General features: G+C 38.9%; 1 protein-coding gene across 1 annotated transcript; it reads left to right on the top strand.

Annotated features, from left to right (window-relative positions):
• Positions 1–256: 256 nt before the first annotated feature.
• LOC139716850 (calcyphosin-like protein) lies at positions 257–24,296 on the top strand. Its single transcript, XM_071628383.1, has 5 exons — positions 257–402; positions 8,067–8,244; positions 9,560–9,769; positions 18,845–19,007; positions 21,933–24,296. Exons 1-4 carry the CDS (start codon positions 332–334, stop codon positions 18,944–18,946), a joined length of 561 nt encoding a protein of 186 aa, XP_071484484.1. The 5' UTR covers positions 257–331; the 3' UTR covers positions 18,947–19,007; positions 21,933–24,296.
• Positions 24,297–24,443: the final 147 nt, after the last annotated feature.

The following is a 24,443-nucleotide window of genomic DNA, read 5'->3' on the forward strand; positions in this document are numbered from 1 at the left end:
AAAAGCGCTGCAGCATAATATCACTGAGCGTGCACTTGCGGTCCACGGTCCGTCTGCGAATGGTCCGGTCCGCCCATCCATATCCATGCACCCCATCCACATTTATGCTGCCCACCACATCCACCATACACACACACTTGCTACGCAGTAACATGTATCCAAAGATCGTACTACGATCTTTTATCCACGCGCGCGCTTGTCATTGTACAATACATACACGGTATATATCGATATTTTAGGTGTGGTTTGTATGTACACCAGCTGCTGCTGTGACTGTGTGAATTGGTGCTAGATACAGAAGAAGCAAAAAGGGGAAAAATCCTGCACAAGAATGGATGCTTTACAAGAATTGAAAGCCAGCCTGGCAAAACGAGGTCCTGGTGGTATCAAATCGTTGGGAAGGTAAATGACATATATATTTTTTTAAATGCGTGTTTTGTCGTGATAGTCGTCCCGAAACCGCACTGTCCTCTAATAGTCTAGCTGTACTTGCGCCCTTCCGGTCCATACGCGAGGCCCCGGGCTCACGGTCACGCACGGCTTCGATCCTGCAAGCTGCATGGCCTGGCCACATAGTTTCAAACGACGGCAATACTAACCTCGTTAGTAGATTAGATCTGCTAATAAAATACTAGAATTTCTCGTAGTTTTAGGGGCATGTTTAGAAGTATTGTGCAGCATGGGCAAGACTTTGTCAAAATTAAATGGAAAGGCCAGGTTTAGTCTCTACGCTACGGTACGGGTACGACTCCACGACACGTACGGGTACGGGTACGACTACGAGCGTGTTACTGTTGTCGGCAATACAATCAATGCATGGCCATGGGCCATGGCCAATTTCTACCTGTAACGTGTCGTTAGATTCTATTAAAGTAACTGTTAGATTTAGTACTAATGTTTACATGTAGTGGAAGATGTAGATTAAATTCTATCTATATCTAGAGACTATTCACGGCAAGAGTTCCTTTTGGGACAACATCCACACGCGTGTGTCTTCACCATCCAACCACAACCACATGCGTGTGGTTGTAGCCATGATGGCCTTGTTGCTGGATACAGCCACACTTGTGTGTATTAAATGTACAGTGTACATATAACAGTGCTACACACACACACATGGAGAAGCAGATCATCGTTCGAGGCGTGTCAAGCACATGAACACCACGCAACAAGCTTGCTCGCAAAGCGATGAAAGTAACCTCATTTTCATACCTTCTAATATTGTTTTCTTACAGTTTTTTTTTCCACTCCATTCTCATTGTGATTGCTTGATACGATAGGTTTAGAATTACACATGTAATAGCAAAGTTTTACTGCCGCTAATAGGGGGACTTCGTATTGACACCGCTAGACTGTTGGTGGTAGGCCCTACATCGTGACGCAGTTGTGCTGCGCCGCCCACCCCTGCAGGGACCCGAGCGCCGGTTGCTGTGTATGCTAGGTGCGCGATTCGCAAGTACCGATGTACCCGAACGAACGAAGGTCAAGTCTCAATAACGACACGATGCATGCTCAATCATTAAAATCAAAGTCCGAAATCAATTGTAACTTTAAATTCATCTCATCAAATACAGAGAATAAAACAAAAAGTAAATTTGTCTAGATGGTGAGATAATATTAGATGAGGTTAATCTAGGAAGTACATGTAGGTTCATCACTTTGCGGTGGTACATCAATATCGCGTGTTGATGTGGCCACACAGCACAGCGTGTGCGCGTGTTTCCCTGCTACGCAATATACATGTACAAGGTTGTACTGTAAAGCTTCTCCATCCATGTGTGTGGATATATGCACATAACACACGAGTGTGGCAGTATCCAGCGACTCTGGCCACGGCTACAACCACACTCTTGTGGCTGGATGGTAAAGACACACGCGTGTGGTTGTATACATTAGTGAGTGCGTGCATCTGTGTTAGTGTTGTGCGTATCTCAAGCAAGGTTAAGCTAGGTAACGTGTTGTTAGAGTTGTATAAAAGTTTAGGTCTGCAATGACCCACCACTGTGTGTAAGCATTAGGCACCTACTGTAATTGACCGGACAAGTATGTCTAATTCCGCGAAAAACTTCTCATTTATAATAATGACATTTGCTGGGTCAGTTTTGAAAAAATGACCCAGCAAATGTCATAATTACTGTACCTCCGCCAAGGGGGGAGGTTACAATACATATTGTATGTTTTTGTTACCGTTGGTTTGTTTGTTAGGGTGCGTTTATGCTTCCATTTTGGGGGCCAAAATCAGGCTTTTGAAACGTGATTAGTGCAAAATGCTGTTGCGTTCATGCTCATTTCGATAGAAACGCTGATTCAAAACGCTGATCAAAACGCACAAAAAGGTGCGTTTACGATCAGCGTTTCTGACTAATCATGTTTGACGGGGAAGCATAAATGCAACAGCGTTTCTATACACGTTTAGAGTGACGTCATCGAAACGCCTTTCCGGTTCACGTGAAAAAGCGCGCGCCCGTCCAGCCAGCTACCCTGGCCTGTGCAATTTTCCCATGTACTGTGCATATGCATGTCTTTCCCAGCTGCTCTCCCAGGCCAGGCCACCGATTGCAGCGCGCTCCCCAATTTGACCTGCCTCTGCTGAGGTCAGCGAAGCAATCGCAAACGCTCTGCCAAGGCTCGAAGAAAGTGAGCATAAACAGTGCTCCCGTGAACGGCGTTTTGAATCAGCGATTTGAATCAGCGTTTCAAAACGCTGATTCTGCCTTCGCAAATTGACCATACATAAACACACCCTTAATTAGTTAGTTCGTTAGTTCGTTACACTGTAGTTTGTCCGTGTGCAAAATAACGGATTGGGATGAAACTTGCAGGAAAGGTTGAGAATGACACAAGTAACAAACGATTAACTTTTGGTAGTATTCCGAGAATTTTTGGGGAATTTATGAAGGATTTTTTATATTTTGGCAGGTAGGGTCAATGAACTTGGGAGTTCAGGCTGCGCGTACAATTGTATTTGAGGTTTGCCCATGCGCGCACTAAAGTGCGTGCTCTAGTTTCTGCTAGGGCGAGGCGCGCCGTGCAGCTGAGGGTTTATGACATAACAAAGGCTTCTATATTGGGATATCGGGCAATTTTTTTTCAGCATGTGTACCAATCGGTGGATATCACTGATCTCTATGGAAGAGCCCAAAGAGCTTTGAACTTCCCCAGTGGTGGAGAGGAGAAAAATCTCTTTACAAGATCATCGGTGGAAAGTAACTGCTTGGCGGAGGTCTGCGCTCTCAGAGTGCTTTTCTAGTTATAAATGAGAAGTTTTTTGCGGAATTAGACATAGAACCTTGTCTGGTCAACTACTGTAGCACGCTAACAGTCAGTATACATGTATGCAAGCATGGTACTATTACCGGACACCATGGTATTACCAGACACGCACATTTTTGCGTACTAGATCTAATGACATTCTGTACGCGCGAGACTTCATAGATTAGCCTCACAGAACTTTGTGTGGACCGAAATCGCAAAAAAAGCGACATAAAAATGTAAAAACCCAAAGAAATTCACATTTTACCTCAAATTTAAAGTTAAGTGACCCACACCTCGTCATAGTTAATATTTATGCATGTTTGAATCACATTTCATGACTGAAATTCTATGAAATCCCACGCACATACAGGAAAAATGCTGAAGATTCCAATAGAACCAAAAGTTCACTGATCGATATCGGAAATTTGTAGCTATCGTCCTCAAACGCGAACGATGCAGAATAGTTATGTGCTATAGGGGTCTGCAACTCGTCACCCGCGCATGCAGCTCCCATAGACAAAGCACGTAAAATAGAAGTTGTGGTGTTGTCGATTTCTCACAAGGTTTTATTGCGTGAACTGTTTGAAATGTTCAAGACAGACATTTTGATTTTTACCGTAAAATACAAAATTTGAGCCTTATTTGCCGATTTTTTCTTTGTCATCCGCTCGACGAGAATGTATATGGTGATTTGTGGGATGAATTGTGATTCTGGTGCAAGGACTACAAGTAGGTGCAAAAGATGTCGAGTATTTCATTGCGAAAATCGTGTCCGGTAATACAATGCGATTTTGCACTGCACAAAAAGACAACTTTTTTAGAGGGGTATGATTGAAGCATAATTTCTGAAAACTGGAGCGAACAATTGACATAAGTAGGCTGAATTCGTAATTTCCAGGAGTCTGTGAATAAGTGGTGTTATTTTTAGCCAAAATTTCATCTTCTGAGTACGGAATTCAAAGCCACGAAAAAAAGCATCCGGTAATTGGATCTACCATCCTACTACTAACGTTACTAGTGTAATTGGGGTGACTGTCCCAAAAGGAACGCTTTCCCTATTCACTAAACTAAATAACTTCTACAGCTACTGCTCCTAAAGCAGGGTAATAAACACACTGATGGAGGGTGGGATTTAACAATATTAAATTGGTTTATTATACGGGATGATCTCTCTCTCCAGCCAAAGAGTCCAACTTACCGAGGCCAAGCCCTTTTTGGCAGAGGCAAGGCAAAAGTAGCAATTAATTTACTGTAAATGGGTAAACTTGGCCACTTGTAATGAGGGCGCAAGTGGCTGAGTTTACCTCTTGGCTGTAAATACTGTACGAGGATGAGCCATAGTTTTGTTTTACATGTAGGATAAGGGTACCAGTATTCGGTCAGCTACCGGTATTCGGTCACTTTATCACTTGTCACCAGCCAGTAAGTTCAATTGTCACAACATATGCAAATCACATCAATGCACATACAAGACTGTACTTGCACACTCATTCACAACAGGAAACTCCCTTAGGCCCCTCCAAAAATCCATCCAAAATCCCAAATTTTACCATCAAAAGTGCAGAATCGGCGCTACTTTCCAAAAGCGTGTGTGGATTGAGCCCAGTTTTAAGAATATGGGTCGCCTAAAACGCTAAAAATCGAGAAATTGGATATGCCGTTCTCTCGTGGGATTTTTTGCTTGTCGCAAGCTTGGAGTGTGATGGTACAGTGTATCCTCAAAAACGCAAAAGAAAAACAAAATTTCCGTACGTGCCGATACAGTGTCTCAATGTACAAGGGTTGAATGCAATGTGCCAATTCCCCAGTATTCGGTCACCAGGCACCGCAACGTCGCTGATGCAATTTTGCGCCAACAAGGTAGCGCGCGGCGCATTTTTCAGCTGCCTGGAACACGCACTGACTTTGAACGCGCATATCGCATGACTGAATACTGGTCGCGGTGACCGTATTCTGGGGAATTTTCAAGGTGATATATTTTGGGATCTTGTGAAATTCTGTGTGATAATCAACAAAATGAAAATTGAGATTAAAGAAATTTGATATACAGTTGAACCTCATTTATCCGGCCTCCCTTTTCCGGATCTCTCTATTATACGGACGCAATCTCGCCGTGATTTTATTTTTTTTTAAATAATTACTGGAGGAAAGGGGGATTCCCAACTCCTTGAGAACTCCTACACAAACACACATGAATTACAAACTTGTACATATTACTTCTAACATGATTAACATACATTTCATCAAATTTCCTTCCAAATTGCTTACCTTCAGACATTTTAACATCCCCAAACATCCCCATATCATCGCAAGAACATGGACAGATTATGCGCTCGAGTCCTCTCATATCGCATTGCCACATATAGGTCCATACACAGCCGTCGATATGACTAGATAGACATGCATTGTTTCGAGTCATTGGCTGAGCAATGAATGATATTGATAATTGAACACTCAGAAATTGTTCACACACAGTAGGGGAGAGCGGGGTGAGTTGGGACGCGGGTCAAGTGGGACACGTTCTCTGAATCAAAAACTGTTCAACCAATCAGCGATTGGCTTATATCTACAATAAGCCCCTAGCAACCATACATCACACTAAGAAAGCCATGCAGCTCGGCAAATTCTAAGTATGTATAAATTGCTATTGAAAATTTTCCCCAAAATATGACATTTTTTTGAAATCAGGCTAATTAACCTGTTGTCTTTGTATTCATGATTTCAAGGACACAATTGAAGCTGGTGGTGAGCCTTATTGATATGCAACTAATATAACTTGTTTTTGACAAATGCCTGCGTGGTTACTGAGCAGTCGTACATATTCATGTATATGCCATGTGAGGGACAGTTGGGACAACGTGTCCCATTTGTCCCTAATAATAGCATTACATGTAAAACAGTTCAGATTTTCAAACATGTTGTTCAAACTTGTTTTGTTAAAATAAAGATCATTTTAAAGCATGTTTGACTGTTTTCATTACCAATGTTTCATTACGCCTTCCAACTTTGGCATTTCCGACATTTCTATAGGATGTCACACTTTACAAACACCGTCCCATTTCTCCCTTGCCGTTGTCCCACTTGACCCACGGGTGGGTCAACTTCTCCCCCAAAATAAGGTTTTTTCTTTTTATTAACTGCAGAAAATTGAAAACAGTGCCACCCCCAGTTTATAGCTCTTTATGTTACCTACCATATGAACCTTCATGCAAGCCCGAAAGGAAGTGTAATCATCTCTTCTATAAAAAGATATAAGAAGAAAATCGGCGAACTTGAAATAATGTCCCACTTCTCCCCGCTCTCCCCTACACACACAAAGAGAGAGAGGGAGACCACCTAACAATGGCGACCTACAGTCGACTTTGCCGAGCCGTGATGATCGAATTTTGAAGCGTAGTTTCGTCGACTCGTACTGTTTATTTTCAAGATCTACTTGATACATTTCTTCATGATTAATTAGGTAAATCATCCCAAGAACTTATAAAAGAAAATGATTTCATTCTTGCAAAAACGAACCTCTATTTTAGGGTCTGTTACTGAGTGTAACAATGAAAAGGTTGCAGTATACACATTACTACACGTGGTATACTACATGTATCTACAATGGGCTACATCAGTACATGTGTAGTACATGTAGAAAGCATTGAGTCTCCCGTATCCGGCCAAATCCCTTATCTGGATGAGCCCCGGTCCCGTCTTGTCCGGATACGAGAGGTTCAACTGTATTTCACATACGTTGCTGTAGATATGACGTATGTATGTATTAGTTTAGTTTGAAAAATATTGCAAAAAAGCTTAAATGACCAAATACTGGGGATGTTAGCCGAGACTACATACAATGTGCATGTATCCAAGAATTCCAATTTTCCTCTAAATTTGCTGCAGTCACTTAATCTCCATCTTAGGGCGTAGGCCTAAATTTGGGATTCATTTCTCTTTAATTCATTCAAGCTGTATACTGTACATGTACATGTAACACCAGTACCAGGGTACACTGTCCTCTACTTAATGCTGATTTACATCAATTGTGTACATGTGTATTTACCCCCCCCCCCCCCCCCCCCCCCCCCCATTTGTTTTCTTTGGAATTGAACTGTCAAGTATTGTATTTGTCTCAAGTTTCTATGTAATAGTATTTACTCAAGAGTGGTTGCAAAATCAGGATGCCTTCTGCAGGAGCATTGACCATTCGTGTACTGAGAGACCTTCCTAGCCTGGTGTAGCTACATTGTACGTGTGGCTACTTACTGGCACATTCACCTGCAATATACATAATGTGTATGGGGATGTCCCATATAAACGTATAGACGTTACATATTTAATTCAATTTCCTTTATATGAAAACTATTATTTCTGTATTTCTATTTTCTCTTTTTGTAGATGGTTTCAACTTCTGTAAGCAATAACTTCCCATAATATCATTCCATTAGCCTTAACATGTTGATTTGAGAGAGAGAGAAAAAAAACCTTACTCGAATGTTCTCATTTTGTTACATATAATGGGACATCTCATCTCATATATTAATTGGATAGAGCACAACCTAATTTGCATAATTGATTGTATTATCCCTAAATTTTCATACCAAGTCAAACTACAGAGCTGTACATGATGAACTTCGTAAGTCCACTATTAATCATATTGATTTCCTTAGAATAAATATGATTTTTTTTTTAAATTGATGCATCTACATGTATACTATAAGGCACTGAATTTTGTTCTTGCGACATTTAATGTAGTGATTCATAACATGAACAATTTTGTGTGCATAATTTGCCTAACGTTACCTACATGTAATGGATTCCTTTTGTAGGCAGTTTCGAATCATGGATGATGACGGTAACAAAAACCTTAACCTTGAGGAATTCTGTGAGGGTCTCACAGACTTTAAAGTGACTTTAACTCCAGAGAAGCAGAAGGAGCTCTTTGCCTACTTTGACAAGGACGGAAGTGGATCGCTGAGCTTCGATGAATTCTTGCTGGGAGTCCGGGTAGGGAGAATGATCCTTTACATTTCATATGTGTTTTTTATGTTGTGACGTATGATTTCATGGAGGATTTAAATATGCAAACACTTATGAACTACAGTACCCTCTCCCAGTGATAGTGGTAAAGATGGGTACTGGTAAAAGTCTGAATAAACAGCCCACAGCATGAGGGTAACAAATAATATTCAACCTTTGATGTCACAGCTAGATGTCTACATGTAATGTGCTCTGTAATTCCATATGATGGCATTTGATTATGTAAAAGGGGGAATTAACCACAATAATGTGGATTCAGGGAATGTAGCAATGTCAGTCGGACATCAGTAAAGTTCAAGGAAAGTTGAATACCGGTAGTCCTTTCAAAAGATATGGATATTTGGACATTTTTGGGTTACCATCACCGAATAAGGACAGTACAAGACAAGAGTTCCAAATTGTCATACTAGTAGAATGATAAAAGGAAGTGTATTTCTTATACTATTGCTCTGCTGGCAGAAATTGAAAGAACACTTGATTTTGTATTGCATTTATATAGATTCCTTATTTGAGAGATTTGAAAGGATTGCATGATTTTCCACAAACTTGTGTGATGCCTTCTTCTGCTCTTTCTGGAATCACTAAATATACATGTACTTACAGGTTGTAGTTTTAGAGTTTAAGATTCGCCTTTTCACATAATTATTGTAATGTTTTGCAACCCATACTACTTGAATCAAAATCTTGCAAGAAAGGGTTGAAACAGGAAAACTACACCAATGCTGCACACTGGCACTGGTCTAGTGGTCCAGACAGGTAAAAATCACCACTGTTGGACCAGTATTTTAAAAGAAAGGGGCCGGGGGGTGGGGGGGGGGGGGGGGGGGGAACGGAGTACCTACTGGTCTGACAGACAGGTCGGACCAGTAGAAAAATTGAGTGTAGTGTGCAGCCCTGATTACACTGTACATACTTGCATACATACATGTACAGTAGGAACTACCCGGTTTACAATGTATTGTATTATATGCAAAAGTGAGAAAAAAAAAATAAAATCTGTACAAACAATACATGTAGGGAATTTTGGCTAGAAATGACACCTGCCCAACTTAGTGAAAATGTTGAGGGCTTTAAGAATCAGTGAATTTACTATCATGTTGTTGATATTTTGGTATGTGTTATTCAATTATTTTAATGGCTGTGGTATCACGTCTTCCTGCTCTTTTTGTCTTTACAGCATTGGACATACAATGTAACTAAAAAATGTTTGAGTCAGTATGTACAGCAGTTTAACGTATGTTCTGTTGACTCTCCTCTTCATTAAAAAAAAAAAAAAATCCAGCCTGCAATGTCCGAGTCGCGCAAAAGGTACGTTGACAAAGCTTTCGCCAAGATGGACAAGACTGGGGATGGTGTTGTGACGGTCAAGGACCTGAAAGGGGTCTACAATGCCAGAGAGCATCCCAAGTACAAAAACGGGGAATGGGAGGAAGCACGGGTGTTTGAGGAGTACCTCAAGTCGTTTGAAGAGCCAAACAATGCGGATGGCAAGGTGAGAACCTGTGCTTGCTTCCACAGCGATGCATACATTCAAATCGGCCGAGGTACTGTAAAACGAGGAATGTTCTTGTGCATTTTAATTTTGTGAATTTTCGCGAGAGCCGAGATTCGCAAAATTAGAATGCACGCGAAAGTTCTTGTCTACACTATATGCATTTAATGGTAATAGAGGTAACTCGTGAAAATTTTATGCTGTGGAAAAGGCCGTCAGCTCCAATTAGCGAAAATTTTATGCCGTGTAAAAGGCTGTCAGCTCCAATTAGCGAGAATTTCATGCTGCGAAAAATATTGTGTTTCACAGTACTTCAGCAGGTGGAGGAGCAACATGTACAGGCAAAGCTTTTAAGCTTGTTTAAAGGCCCCATATTGTTACTAGTACTGATAACACTGATTCATGAAAACTTGTTAAACTTCACTCCTGATGAATTCCTGAATGGTTTAGATCTGATGTTGTTGAAATAGATAATGTAATAAATAAATAAATGAATATATTAAAGAAATGTCTTCTGCTCTAGATATTTCATTTAACTCCTCAAGCTAGCTTGAACATCTTGTGGAATTGCATATAATGTGTCACTAAATTCTTGGTATATCCACTTGAGATATTAAGAGATTACTTTTAACTATAAACATCTATTCATTGCAACTGATTGACAAATTGCCCTACATCGACGTAAATAAGCACTGTGCTTATTTACGTCGATGTAGGGCAATTTGTCAATCAGTTGCAATGAAAACATCTCGACGGAAGAAATTCATGAATTTGAATAACAAAGCAGTACCCGCTGCACGCTATAAGGATAGAACCAACACTTGCTTTCGGGCGAAAGCTCGGTGGTCTAGTGGAGATGACGCCTGTCCGGTGATCAGGAGGTCGTAGGTTCGAATCCTGCTCGAGTATGTACGCCCATGATTTTTTATCATGGCTACTACTAAAACACTGATCAATTCAGTGCTTATTTACGTCGATGTAGGGCAATTTGTCAATCAGTTGCAATGAAAACATCTCGACGGAAGAAATTCATGAATTTGAATAACAAAGCAGTACCCGCTGCACGCTATAAGGATAGAACCAACACTTGCTTTCGGGCGAAAGCTCGGTGGTCTAGTGGAGATGACGCCTGTCCGGTGATCAGGAGGTCGTAGGTTCGAATCCTGCTCGAGTATGTACGCCCATGATTTTTTATCATGGCTACTACTAAAACACTGATCAATTCAGTGCTTATTTACGTCGATGTAGGGCAATTTGTCAATCAGTTGCAATGAAAACATCTCGACGGAAGAAATTCATGAATTTGAATAACAAAGCAGTACCCGCTGCACGCTATAAGGATAGAACCAACACTTGCTTTCGGGCGAAAGCTCGGTGGTCTAGTGGAGATGACGCCTGTCCGGTGATCAGGAGGTCGTAGGTTCGAATCCTGCTCGAGTATGTACGCCCATGATTTTTTATCATGGCTACTACTAAAACACTGATCAATTCAGTGCTTATTTACGTCGATGTAGGGCAATTTGTCAATCAGTTGCAATGAAAACATCTCGACGGAAGAAATTCATGAATTTGAAAAACATCTATTCATACTGACTTTCAGTCCCATTTATACTGCATGATATGATAGCAGTGTGCCTGCAAGGTTTGTATTCTACAACTGCCTGTAAATAATATTAGATATTAAATGTCCATGGCTGTTATTGCATGTGTCCTTCATAGAACAGAATAGGACCAAAAAAAAAAAATAAAAAATAAGAAAAAAATAAAAAATCTTCAGTCTAGACTATGACTGGAAATAACCAAGGTGATTTCAATTTAGTTTGCAGATAATTATATATAATTATAATATAATTATGTATAGTTATATATAATTATAATGTGCACTACAAACGCATACACACATAGATGACCAGATGCCAACAGACATCTAATTGTACAAATGTAAGCAACAGGCTGTGCATATGAAAATTGCATTTTGCACTTGTTTTATGTCCATGGTTTTTATAAAGCTGCCTGTATGAATTCAGGGCAAAAGGTACAATGTATTGTACCTGTGGCTGACAGCATGCTTTATAGAGACCAAATTTGGCTGTGTGGCACACAGTGGGAATACACTCATATAGGAAACATACCCCCTGCCATTCCAGTGTCAATTGTACTTCTATAGCTGTACAATGTATGTACATGTATTTGTACATATATGCACCTACATGTTTTAAGTGTCGTGAAACATGAACCAGTCAAAAATGCATTTTCTCTGGCAGTAGATACATTCTGTTTTGATGTTTTTTTATCGCGTCATAATTGATATTACTCAATATTAATTTCTTTATATGCTGAACAGAGGTATGAAGTTGATAGTATGTAAAACTGCTCCCAGTGAGTTTAGGACTAAATTGAGTGCGTAGTATTGCCAGAGCTCCCTTCTTGTTTCTGTAGTTCTTCCCTTTGATATCACAATAAATTCACATGCATGTTTACTGTCAAAAGGTGCTATAAATAGTGTACTGCCTCATTTCCACTTGTTCAGATTAACTTTGATGGCAAGGTAATAGATCTAGGATTTCTTTTGCTCTTGAGTGGTTTTTCTCTTCTCTTCTCTTCTCCTTTCAGTTATTCCTCTGCAACTTACTAAAGTTATATTTGCTGTGCGCCATGTAAAATCATTTGTGACCTCAATGTCAAATTTTCACCTTTTCCTATTGGAGATATCGTTCTGTGCTGTGTTTAAAGACATAATATATGATGTACACTAACCTATAAATTAGCATTAATGTCCTCAAGTTCCACTCCTTGCTGTGTGAAGTCAAAATTTTCTTTCCTCACCCTGTAAGTTGCTTCTAAAGATATGATTGTGCTAGATTTGTTTACTTCTGTCATTCATTAATTTATTGTCACCATCTAATCATTTGCACTGCACACACTACAGTGTACAATGTACAAGTGTACTTCCTTTTTTGTTTGCGAACTTGAAGCGGGCTCGACATGAAAAGGGCATCTTTTTCAAGGCCGTTTGAAACATCAGGTTCGAGTCTTTCTTTGTTTTCGGAATGCTGAGTGAAAGCATTGCAACAAACAGATGAAATTTCATGTCAGAGTTGGACAAACATCATTTGGAAAATCGTGAAAGTTTGAAAACAGACATTCATTTAGTGTTTTGTCGTTGAGTAACCTTGTAATACACACTGTAATACCTAGCCTACAACTTGTAACTGTGTGATTGTGATTTGCAAACAAACTTCTAGTAATGTAAAAGGTCAATTCCACGGAAAGGTTGCATTTTATGATAATCAAACTATTGAGTATAGATGATTAATCAAGCTTAATTAGATGATCTGGTATTGTTTACTCAAAGCAGCCTTTCACAACGGATATTTTGATACCTCATTTGTGAACATCGGTGAACGTGGAGTGGAGTTATGTCCGAAAAACCTTCATTTTTCATGAAAATTGCCAATTTGTGCAGAATTTATGTATCATTTCTGATACACTATTATGACCATAATACAGCTTGTGTAATTCTCAGATGGCTTATTTTCTGAATGTTCTTTGGTCATAGATTGGTTTTATGATGTTCTAGAACTTGTTCCGGCATCAGTAAATATTATTCTCTCAATCTCAAAATGTGGTAGTTGATAGCGTCCCATAAGTCACATTTTTGTGTCCCATCAGTCACACTGGTTTTCCCTATCCTGCTACTGTACCAATGAGTAGATATTCATACCACTTGGCTCAGGGTAAGCACCAACCCTTTGCTACTTTCAGGAAAGAAAATATCTTTCCAGAGTCTCTGTGTGTAAGAATATTTCAGAACTTACTTTCCCACATGAAAAACGGTGGTCCTCAGATGTCCCATAAGTCACTACAGCAATTTTTCGTTGCTGTACGTAATGCAATGATACTTTTCAAACTAAGTATGGTGTTTTCATAAACTGTGATATGATGGATCTAACCGTGAATTGAGAAAAATGCATTTGATGCAACTATTTTCTCAAAATACTGGTTTGAAATTGCCAAAAATTGTCACTTTGTCCAATAAGTCACAATGGAATTGACCAAAAGTGGAAATATTTTTGGTGTTGACATTTTGTGCAACCAGAAACTCATGCCAAAATAAAAGCATGCAAATATTTGCACTTGCCGTATGTCCCAGTAGTTGATGTTCTGATTCCACTGAACCAAAAAGATTTGAGACTCATCTTACCCAGCCAAGCGTAAAAAATTACTTGGGCAAAATATCCACTTTTTACCGTATGCTGTTTCAAGTGATACACATACTGTACAATGCACTGGAAGACAGCATGCCAAGCTTGCTGTGGCTTGATTGAATATAATGAGGTAAAGTTTGTGTCAAAAACAACAATTTGATAATAACATTCTCCAGTAACTCAACTTTCATGGCTGTGAGTCCTTTTGCACTGGTTGTAATACAGTGTGTAAAGAATATGGTAGATAGATAGGGTGATGCACACAAAATTAAAGGCATAGTGTGCCCACACACTTGAATCATAATTTGATCTTTTAAATGAAGGGACTGTCATTGGTCTGTGCAGTGCTTCTAGTCCATATTGAATGCATCATGCATAGCATGCTTAGCAAACGACTTGAAGCTGCAAGAGTGTACTGGAAAATCTTCTTTCTTGCCGTCATTATGATTTTGTCTCAGTTATATGCTTGTTCATGTAACCGTTGTTAAAAATGAAATTGGATGTTCATTAGAGCCCACTGGTGGCTACATACATGTACGTGGAAGTATTTTTTTTTTTTTATTTTGATTGGCATTCTTTAATTCATTTCACATTGCAAGAACAGACACATTTTGTCTGTTCCTGCTGAGATTCTTATTATTGACCGATTCGGGTTCGTTGAGGGCAGCAGACATTTTACGGCACAGGGCGCAGCCATGGTGTGTATCAGCCGACCCCCCCTGCTCTCCCCCACCCCGGGGCAACATGTTTATCACGCACTTGTAACAAAGGTTCGCGCACTAAGCAAGCATTCGCGCACTCAGTACGAGACGCCCATTGGCTAAAGCAGTTTTTCATTCTGCGCGCGTGCTAATGTAGGGAGAGGGGTGGGGGAGTGCGGAGGGGGGGTCTGCTGATACACCCAGTATGGCTGCGCCTATGCTAAAAATACACATAGCGCGTCACAGAATCGGTCAATACCCTCGCCAAACGAAGTTTGAAGGGGGTATATAGGAATCAGCGGACGGTCGGGCGGGTCGGGCGGTCGGTCGGGCGGTCGGTCCGTTGCAAATCTTGCGTCGCGAACTACTTCCTCAGTTTTCAACCGATTCCCATAAAACTTGGCACAGATGTGTGCCTTGGGTTGTAGATGTGCAAGACGTATTTTTTGACAGTACCCAAAAGTACGTTGCCATGGTAACGGCATATTATGGGCAAAAATGGGTACAAATCTTGCGTCGCGAACTCCTCCCACAGTTTTTGATCAATTTTTATGAAATTAGGTACAGATGTTCATCTGAATATGTTAATGTGCAAGACACATATTTCCGCAGTGGCAAAAAGTGTTGCCATGGTAACGGCATGTTATTGGTAAAATATAGGGCAAAATGCTTCATGGCAAAACTGCTTCATCAGTGTTCTTCCAATTCTCATGGAATTCATATTGAATGTTTGTCTTAGGATATAGGTCAGCATGACACATTTCTTGACAGTGACAAAAAGTATGTTGCCATGGTAACAGCTCACATATTATGAGCCAAAATGATGGAAAATTTTGTGTTGCAAACTACTTCCTCAGTTTTTGCCCAGTTTCCATGAAACTTGGTACAGATGTGTGCCTTTGGTTGTAGATGTGCAAGACGCATTTTTCGACAGTACCCGAAAGTACGTTGCCATGGTAACGGCATATTAATGGCAGAAGATCAAGGAAAGATCTTGCGGATTTAACTACTTCCTCAGTTTTTTGACCAAAGCTTATGAAATGTTGTTTTGACCAAAGCTTATGAAATGTTGTTTGGCGGGGGTATAACCAGTCGCTGTAGCGACATTTCTAGTTTTGCATTGTAATTTTACTAGTGTCATTTCTTTAATATTACATGTACTAAGTTTCATTTTGTCTTATTATTATGGAGTTCCATTGACATGCCTGTACAATGTGCAATGATAGTTTTCTATCCAAAGACATCTTAATTACAGTGTACATGGGTGCTGGTAAGATTCCTCTGATCTGGCTGATGGAAAACCAATCTTCTGATAGCCTTTTTGACAGTGTACAGTTTCTACCTGCAAAACTACATGTATTTGCAGGATACTTGATATTGTGCCTTGGATTAGCTTCTTCCTGCTACAGATTGTACACAGCCTGTAAACCCCAAAGTTGTTTCTGTGGTGATATACATACACAGTATGTGTACACTCAAAAAAAAAGAAAGCAAACGCTTTTCCAAGTTTAGATTTCTCATAGAACATTTGGCTGAAAGCTAATGTATTATATACCATATTGAAGGTAATTTAATTGGCTATCAACCTGGTAGGTCAACAAAAAGGGAAACTTTACGCATGAGTGAACACCATTGTTTTTCTCTTCCAGGGCACAAAAGTAAAAATTGCAAAACTGAACAAGTTGTCATTCATGTGTATGTGCTCTTCCATAGAACAATAAAAACAAACAACAAATTTCACACAAAAAGAAACATGAATTAAGTTGCAAAAACAAACCTTTGATCTCTATGATATCTTTAAAGCCTGAAAGACCAATGAATGCTAAAAATAATGGAGGAAAATGAAAAGCATCTTATGTCAAATCTATATTCAAATGAAATAAGAGAAGTAATGATTAACAAAAATGGTACATATTTGAGCTTTTTTTTTGGAATTAGGAAATTGTAAATAATGTTTGGTTCGACGATTGAAATTGTCGCATGGATTTTAAATCACTAGTTTGAAAGAAATATAAAGAAAATCTGGTCATTTAACCATCTTTATGGTTTTTATTCCTATGTCAGTTGAAGTTTGACTTGACGGAAAATTCTTATTTTGCCCCTTTAGTTTCCCACTTTGTTTTTCTTAGAGGTAATGAAGAGATATTAAGAGAACAAATACTTTTTTTCCCCTATTTTATTCATGTCTCTCATTGTCTTAAACTGGTCTTTTGTTGTCAAATGTTATCATGAAGGGCATTTGCAAATGAAAGAGAACATGTCAATTTGTGCAAATTTTTGATATTGTGACTTGTAGTGAAGTTAATACATTATACTAGAATTATGTTTCAAAATAGGCATTCTTGCCATATGAAAGCAGACTAGAATCGGGGAGGGTGATTTTATTTTGTATTTAATTTTGCTTTCCTGTTTGATATATTGTAGATCCACGATTGATGAAGATAATTGTAATGCCGAAATTACATTGTAAAGATCTTTTATTCTGGATGTAAAGGTAATTGATGCATGCAGGCAAGTTCCAAATGTTCATGTACCATACTGAGGGTTTTTTTCCCCCTCCTACCAAGGGGTTGCACTGCTTCATAACTGTTAATGTATAAAAGCCCTATTCATTATCACGGATCCAGTCCCTTCAAATGATAATTTGTTTTGAAGGCTTGCACCCCGCACTGCAGGTTGCATGGAAGAGTGTGCATCGTTGCTATGGCGATGCATCACCTGCTTCTCTTTTGAATGGATGCAGGATAATTCACTTGTCCACTTCTATTTGACAATGGAACTCTCTAAAGGCTAGATTCACTTTTCTCAAGGTCACTTTCACAGAGTACTGAACCTAAATGGCTTGCTAATTCATCTGTAATGTGGATGACACTTACTGTTGTGATGCACTGCACAAGTAAAAAGGCACTTTTTCTTCCTATTATGTGACAGTGCCTAATTAAAAAGAAAAAAAAAATCTGTTCTAACAAAGAATGGTAGTGGAGCTGTGAGTAAATGTGACTGAATAGTGAGGCTCAAATTGAGGTGCTTTTCCGTTCTTTTTCTACTTTTAAATATATAGTAAAAATCCAACCAGACATTGCATTTGTAGGCAGGCCCATAATAATTGTCTTCAACACATCCAGCATAGTCCTAGCTCAGATAATAAGATGGTATAAGATGTGCCCTTCAGGGTTGGTCAATATGAATGAAAATTGTTGTCTACAATGTATTACCTCCCCCCCTCCCCCCCCCCCCAAAAAAAAAAAAGAAAAAAAAAAGGGGGGGGGGGGGGGGCTAGAATTTACACCAAACAAAATTAGAAGAACACATCTGTTCAGCTTGAAGGAACTTGGACACTTCAATAAGAATTTCTGTAAAAGATGCGGATAAATCCATGTTCTTTCATTGCTGTATTAAAGGTTACTAGTACATGAACATCTATTCCTCATGTCACATTTGGAATGATAAAGAAAATAAGAGAATTCCACAAAATATAATTTCAAATAAAAAGTACACGTACATTGTATGTATATTCCTTGAAACTTGTTACTAACATATGTTTCAAGTATTATCATTATGCAAATTTTTGTGTACAATGTATTACCCCCCCCCCCCCCCAAAAAAAAAAAGAAAAAGAAAAAAAAAAAGGAGGTGGGGGAGAATATACACCAAACAAAATTAGAAGAACACAGCTGTTCAGCTTGAAGGAAATTGGACACTTCAATAAGAATTTCTGTAAAAGATGTGGATAAATCCATGTTCTTTCATTGCTGTACATATATGAAAGGTTGCATCCATTCATGTCACATTTGGAATGATAAAGAAAATAAGAGAATTCCACAAAACATAATTTCACATGAAAAGTATGCATACATTGTATATTCCTTTAACTTGTTACTATAAACATATAATTTGAGTAATATCATTCACACTGTCTTCAGGAGAAGGCATGGCATCTTTCATAATGCTGGCAAAATGAAAATAATAATATGTGGAATTTTGTTTCTCCACATTATTCCAGTGCTGTTTTATCGCAAATTGTCACAGCCTTCTCATCCAGCAAAGATGGTTCATTGCAAAAAACAAAAGCTTTTTATTGCCATTACAATCTGAGTCTTTGGACTACATTAAAAGTTATGTTGTGAATTCCAGCCAACGAACAATATATCTTTTTCTTGTTGCAGGTGACAAAGGAAGAATTTGTCAACTACTACAGCGCAGTCAGCGCTAGCATTGACACGGATATCTACTTCATCACAATGATGACCAATGCATGGAAGCTGTAAGCAGCTGGAGGTCAAGGGTCAACCATCTAAAGCATAATATGCAGATGGTATGTCAAAAGAGGTGAGTTTAATCCTTTCTGCGCCAAGGACTTTGGATGTTGTGTATAATCCTACAGGGTGTTCTGTGTCAATTGGCACTTAAAAGGGAACCCAAACCCAAAGAGAAATGTGGATTGAGTGAAAGCAACAACGTTAGTAGAACATATCAGTGAAAGCTTGATGAAAATTGGACAGTCGATGCAAAAGTTATGAGTTTTGGTGTTGGAACCGCTGGATGAGGGGACTACTAGAGGTTATGATGTATGAGTGGACAACAATATGAAGAAAATATAAAGGGAATTCCACAAAAATTCATTTTTCCAGAAAATTACACATTCCATGTACTTGTACTGACATATGTTACGAGTGGCAATTATTCACCCTGCTTTCTGAGAGCGGTTTAGTCAAGTGCTCTTTCATCATGCTAGAAAAGTGAATTTTTGTAGAATTCCCTTTATGTTTTCTTTATAGAGTTGTCCACTCATATGTCATAACCTGTAGCAGTCTCCTCATCCAGCGGTTCCAACACCAAGATTTAAAAAATTCGTAACTTTTCCACATTACAAAAAGTGCGGTGACATCCTCAATAGGAAACGAGCATTTTTAAATGCACCGCGCAGAGCGCACAATCAGGTATAAGACATTTACACGGACTCTCGACTTTACGAACTCATACCTCCCAGAATATGTCTTTTTGCTTAAATGCACCTGGTTTTTATGAAAATCTAGATTTCAAGCTTCCTCTACTACCTCATTTGTAGAGTTTTGTGAAAATTTTACATTGGTACCTTTCGAGTTGAAAATTAGGTGTCATTTCTCACTCAAACGCAATCACCTCTAGGACAACACGCAATTTTACATTGATGGCGCGCTGTGCCAACTGTGAGCCTGAAGGCCATTTTGAGAGGGTTATTTTACTGCCATACCTGTTGTATTTGTAAAATGCGCCTGCCTAGTAAGTTGCAGCAAATACTCACGTGTATTCATACTGAGTTTGGAGGAATTTCGTGAAACTTCGCCTTCGGTACCTTTTCAATATTCATAAACCATGTCAGTTTAGCCCCGAGTGAATAACTCACCAATATGTTCATACAGTAAAGCAATTGCGCATCCCTGCGTCCTTCTCACTTGAATACGCTACGCTGATTGGCTAAATGTCATTGGCCTTACGAGGTCGCATCGGGTCAACGCGTGATCGTGACGTAGCGCGTATGCAAATTTGTGACGTGACAATAGGTGCGCGCGTCTTTATTACTACTTGGATTTCATTAACACATTAGCTCAACGTAGCATTTGCGGCGCGTGATTGCATCATGCATATGTATTATTCTTTAACGCGTAATGCACTGTGATTGGTGGTATGCAAATGACAGATCTACGTCATAGCTCATTATCTGTTTGTCACCGTTCGCGTGTAGACTTTTTGTAATGATCGACTGTCCGATTTTCATCAAACTTTGACTGATATGTTCTACTAATGTTGCTGCTTTCACTCAATCCACATTGCTCTTTGGGTTTGGGTTCCCTTTAAAGGACCAAAGGATTAAATTTTAAAGGTATTGCTGCAGGTAAAGGTAAATGTTCTGACAAGATCATTGCCTTCAATCTTGTCTTAATGATCGCTAATTCTACTCTGATTTTTACAGTTTCTGCTCGATTCTAATACTGTACAAATATAGGGGTTATTATATTGCATAATGAATTGCAGAATATGCTGTGAATGTATAATTTGCTACATGTTCAGAAACAAGAGGGCATGTGGAATAATGTTATGCTGTAACAAGAAAATTGCATACTGTTTATGAACACATCTTTTCAGTGTAACTTAATTGATTAGAAGGTATATTCATATGATGGAATCACCGAATGTATTACATGAATAGAGTTAGGCCTGATTTACAAGACTCCACCATGTATCATTTCACTGTTTTGTCTTTTATTGTCAAATGTACTTCCTTTGAAGGGATGGTATATGATTTTGGTTGAGATGGGGATTCAGGTTTTAAAGGTGCATGGTCCCGGCATTTTAGTCAAATGCGTACACGGGCGCACGGCGCAAGTTTCCTATAGAGACCTACGCTATCGACTCCTCTTTAGCGCTTACGCTTTGGCCCACTTCCCCGAGTCCGAAGAAGTCCGATTCACTGTAGTCAGTGGTCCGATCACAGTTCGGCTCATGATTCGGCTGAGGGGGATGACAGCTTTAGCAAACTTCTTTTGTGATGTCATGATAACAAGCACATATGCAGGCACCCTGGCATTACTACAGACTGCGCGATGCGCAGAGAAGACAACGAAGGCAACGTTACTTACTGTAGCAACACCGACGCACTTTACTCTTGATGACAGCTCAACTTCGGTAATCTTCGTATCAATGCTAACGGTGATCAGCAGTATCATCAACAGTGCCCTCTACACTACCGGGACTATGCCCCTTTAACTTATGATAATGATAATTAGAAACTAATGAAATGCTATTAAAAGAGCATACAATTCTAAGAGGAATGAAAAGTTTATTATTTTGATGAAAATTGGCTTTGAAATGGCTGACATCAAAAACATAAAGTAAAACAAGTGGTCCTGATAAAACGTGCATCCCGCCTTTCATTAGGGCCTCTTTGTTTGGGATGTTGCAGCCTATTTAAAACTACATGTAATTTTCACTGAATAAACTGCGAATTCTTCTTAAATTTGCATGCTTTTTAACATTTTAGAAGAGGTTTCTCATTATCTCAGATAAAGCTGGAAACCCAAAGCCTCATATCAAAAAAAAATTATATACCATCCCTTTAACTGTTCCTCTACTTTATTTGAAAGCATGGAGTTAAATGTTACCATAACTATTATCGAATTCCTTCTTACTTTAAAGTCACTGATTTAGGTTGAACTGGCTTCCCATGGCAACATTAATTAAAAACATTTTATTGTTGTTGTTCTTTCTTCACAGTTCTTCAGCTGTGAGACCCGTTTCACAACTTCAGCTGGAATCTGGTACGCCAGGCAAGAAGCCGTCACCCATCACTGGTGTTCCATCTCTTCTCGTCATTTCAAAATGCAGTAGAAAAATGCTATAATAAAAAGGATCTTTTACAAATGCTCTGTAGGACTATGTATAGTTTAGATTGTCCATGCTGTGTGCACATGCAGGATTTATCCACCAATTTTGCCCCTGTTTTGATGTAATGCTTCAATGATTTTTGTAATTATTATAAATTCCTGATTGTACAGAACTGTGTTGTTGAAGTAGCAAATGCAACATTTCATGTAAATGCAGTTTCTACAAGGGTTCTCTTTGTTTGCTCCAAGAAGCTGTGATCTTTTAAAGGAGAATGCCAAGTATTGTAAAACCACAAATATTTGCGGCATTAACCTTTTGCGTATTTGAGCGGAAGGCCTTTTTCTCAGCATGCAACTTTTTCAAATTGTTGACCATGGTTGTGTGCAACATTGTTGTGGCATTCAGTGCATTGTGTTGACAGAATTTGTCACATGCATTTTACTTTGGTGAATCTTGGCATCTTGTGAAATTTGTGAAAGCTTCATCCACAGGACCATCTTTAGTTTTTCAGCTGTTCCGTAAACACATGTCACATGAAAGGGAAAAACAATCCTCGAAACAAACCATGGTTGTATTGGTACGTACATGTATGCGTGTATTAATGGCAAGCGTACTGTCCAGTATATCTGTCATGTGTACATACTTCATTTCCCAAAGAAATTGTGTTTTTTCAGGAACATGCAGGAACTTTTTTTAAATTCGGAATTGAAAGAGATAAAGGTGCTACATGTGTGTTGTATCTTCAACAAAACATCTGAAATGTCAAGTATTGTTCCTCACTTTAAGCAATCTGATTCTGACATTTGCTTACATTTGCTTTACAGGTGCATGTAATCAACTGAGTCATCATTCTGAACATGAAATTAAGACAAAAGACGATGCATCTTGGGAGTGCAGATATACGTCTGGTAGATCAGATGTTTACTGAAATAATATATGAGTAGCATTCACTCATTTTAGTGCAGACATACAATTGTAGATCAGAAATGCCTCCTTTCACAAGGAACTGCGTACTAAACCCGAAATGCAGGCAGTGGCTTTCATACCGGTATAAAGTCTGATGGGGCGAGTGCTATTTGCCTTTAACCAATAACTTCCAAATAGGGTAAAATGGGTCAAGGGAACAAGAGCACATGAAGAAGATTGTCTTAGGTCCTTCGGGCTACACTTGATCAAAAATATTACACACTGGTGAAACTCATTCTGATTAATATCATTCCAGTTATGAGAACTGACTGCAATATTATGTATATTGCATACAAGAAGTCAATATTCTGTGTTTAAGCAAACTTCACTCTGACTCTTGCCAGTCATACTTTTGTTTTACAGATTAAAACTGTCAACAATATGTGTATGACCCACTGCAGATACACCTACACTACAATTTGTAATTATCATCTCATAAAATCTGCTGATGTGTAGATGAGCCAAGCTTTCCTTTTGTTTTTTGAATCTCTTGCCAGATTCTTAAAGCTGTGAAATGTATAATTCTAGCCAGAGATGTTGCACTGTTCATACAGAGATGTTGAGAACTCCAGGGTAGAGTTCTATCGTTGGAAAGGCATGTGTAGAAAATGAACAAACTACATTTTACGTGCAAGCTGTGTAGTGTTGAATAGTTATTTAGTTGCAGTTTTTCACCCTTTATCCAGACATTTGTATAGCTGTTAGTTTTTCAGTATTTGTGCAGTGGAATTTGGGTTGTACAAGTATTTGAATTAATACATAGTCTGTTAGTAACCCATTGTATACTGTATGTGCAGGAGCCATGTGTGAATGCTCTTTACATAGGATAGGGACTAAATCTCAGAACCAGCACTGAAACATGGCAAGCAGCATATTGCACACTGACAAATTAAGGTGTGTTTTGGATGAAATCCATGTTTCTACACTCTTTTGTTCATTCACAACTGTTGCCTTACATTTCATCGGAGTATGTTTCTACAAAAAAAAAAAAAACTGTTGGAATCACATGTATAAATACATACTAAAAGAAAACATCTTATATTTGCAAAGATTGCTTTTTGAAGTAAACAACTGATCTTCCTGTAAGGTAGACTTTTGTATAATCAAAAGATTTTAATACATGATTGCTGGATTCTATCATGGAGATTTATTACAATGTCATGCAGAACAAATGATTGCCATGGGAGAAAAGTGTTTGACTGTTATACAGCAGTTTAGTTTCCTTTCTACAACTTTAATCTGAGGGAATTTGGATACTCTTATTGTGTTCACAAGTACAATGTATATTTACATATTGTAATATGCTGTATGTGTTTATTTAATTGGACATTATGTGATATTTGTAAGATGCACATACTTGATGTTAGCGGCATCTTTTAGTCCAGTGCTTTTTGCTAACTTGATGGTTCCCCCATTCTTTTTCCAAAGCATTAT

The sequence above is a fragment of the Diadema antillarum genome, unplaced genomic scaffold (genome assembly GCF_040938485.1).
Source record: "Diadema antillarum isolate AM-2024a unplaced genomic scaffold, OU_Dant_1.0 scf00000070, whole genome shotgun sequence".
NCBI lineage: Eukaryota > Metazoa > Echinodermata > Echinoidea > Diadematoida > Diadematidae > Diadema > Diadema antillarum.

Coding starts and splice junctions, on each gene's coding strand:
- LOC139716850 (XM_071628383.1), top strand. CDS start 332: ATGGATGCTTTACAAGAATTGAAAGCCAGCCTGGCAAAACGAGGTCCT. Junction 403..8,066: donor GGTATCAAATCGTTGGGAAG/GTAAATGACATA, acceptor TTCCTTTTGTAG/GCAGTTTCGAATCATGGATG. Junction 9,770..18,844: donor CAAACAATGCGGATGGCAAG/GTGAGAACCTGT, acceptor TTCTTGTTGCAG/GTGACAAAGGAAGAATTTGT.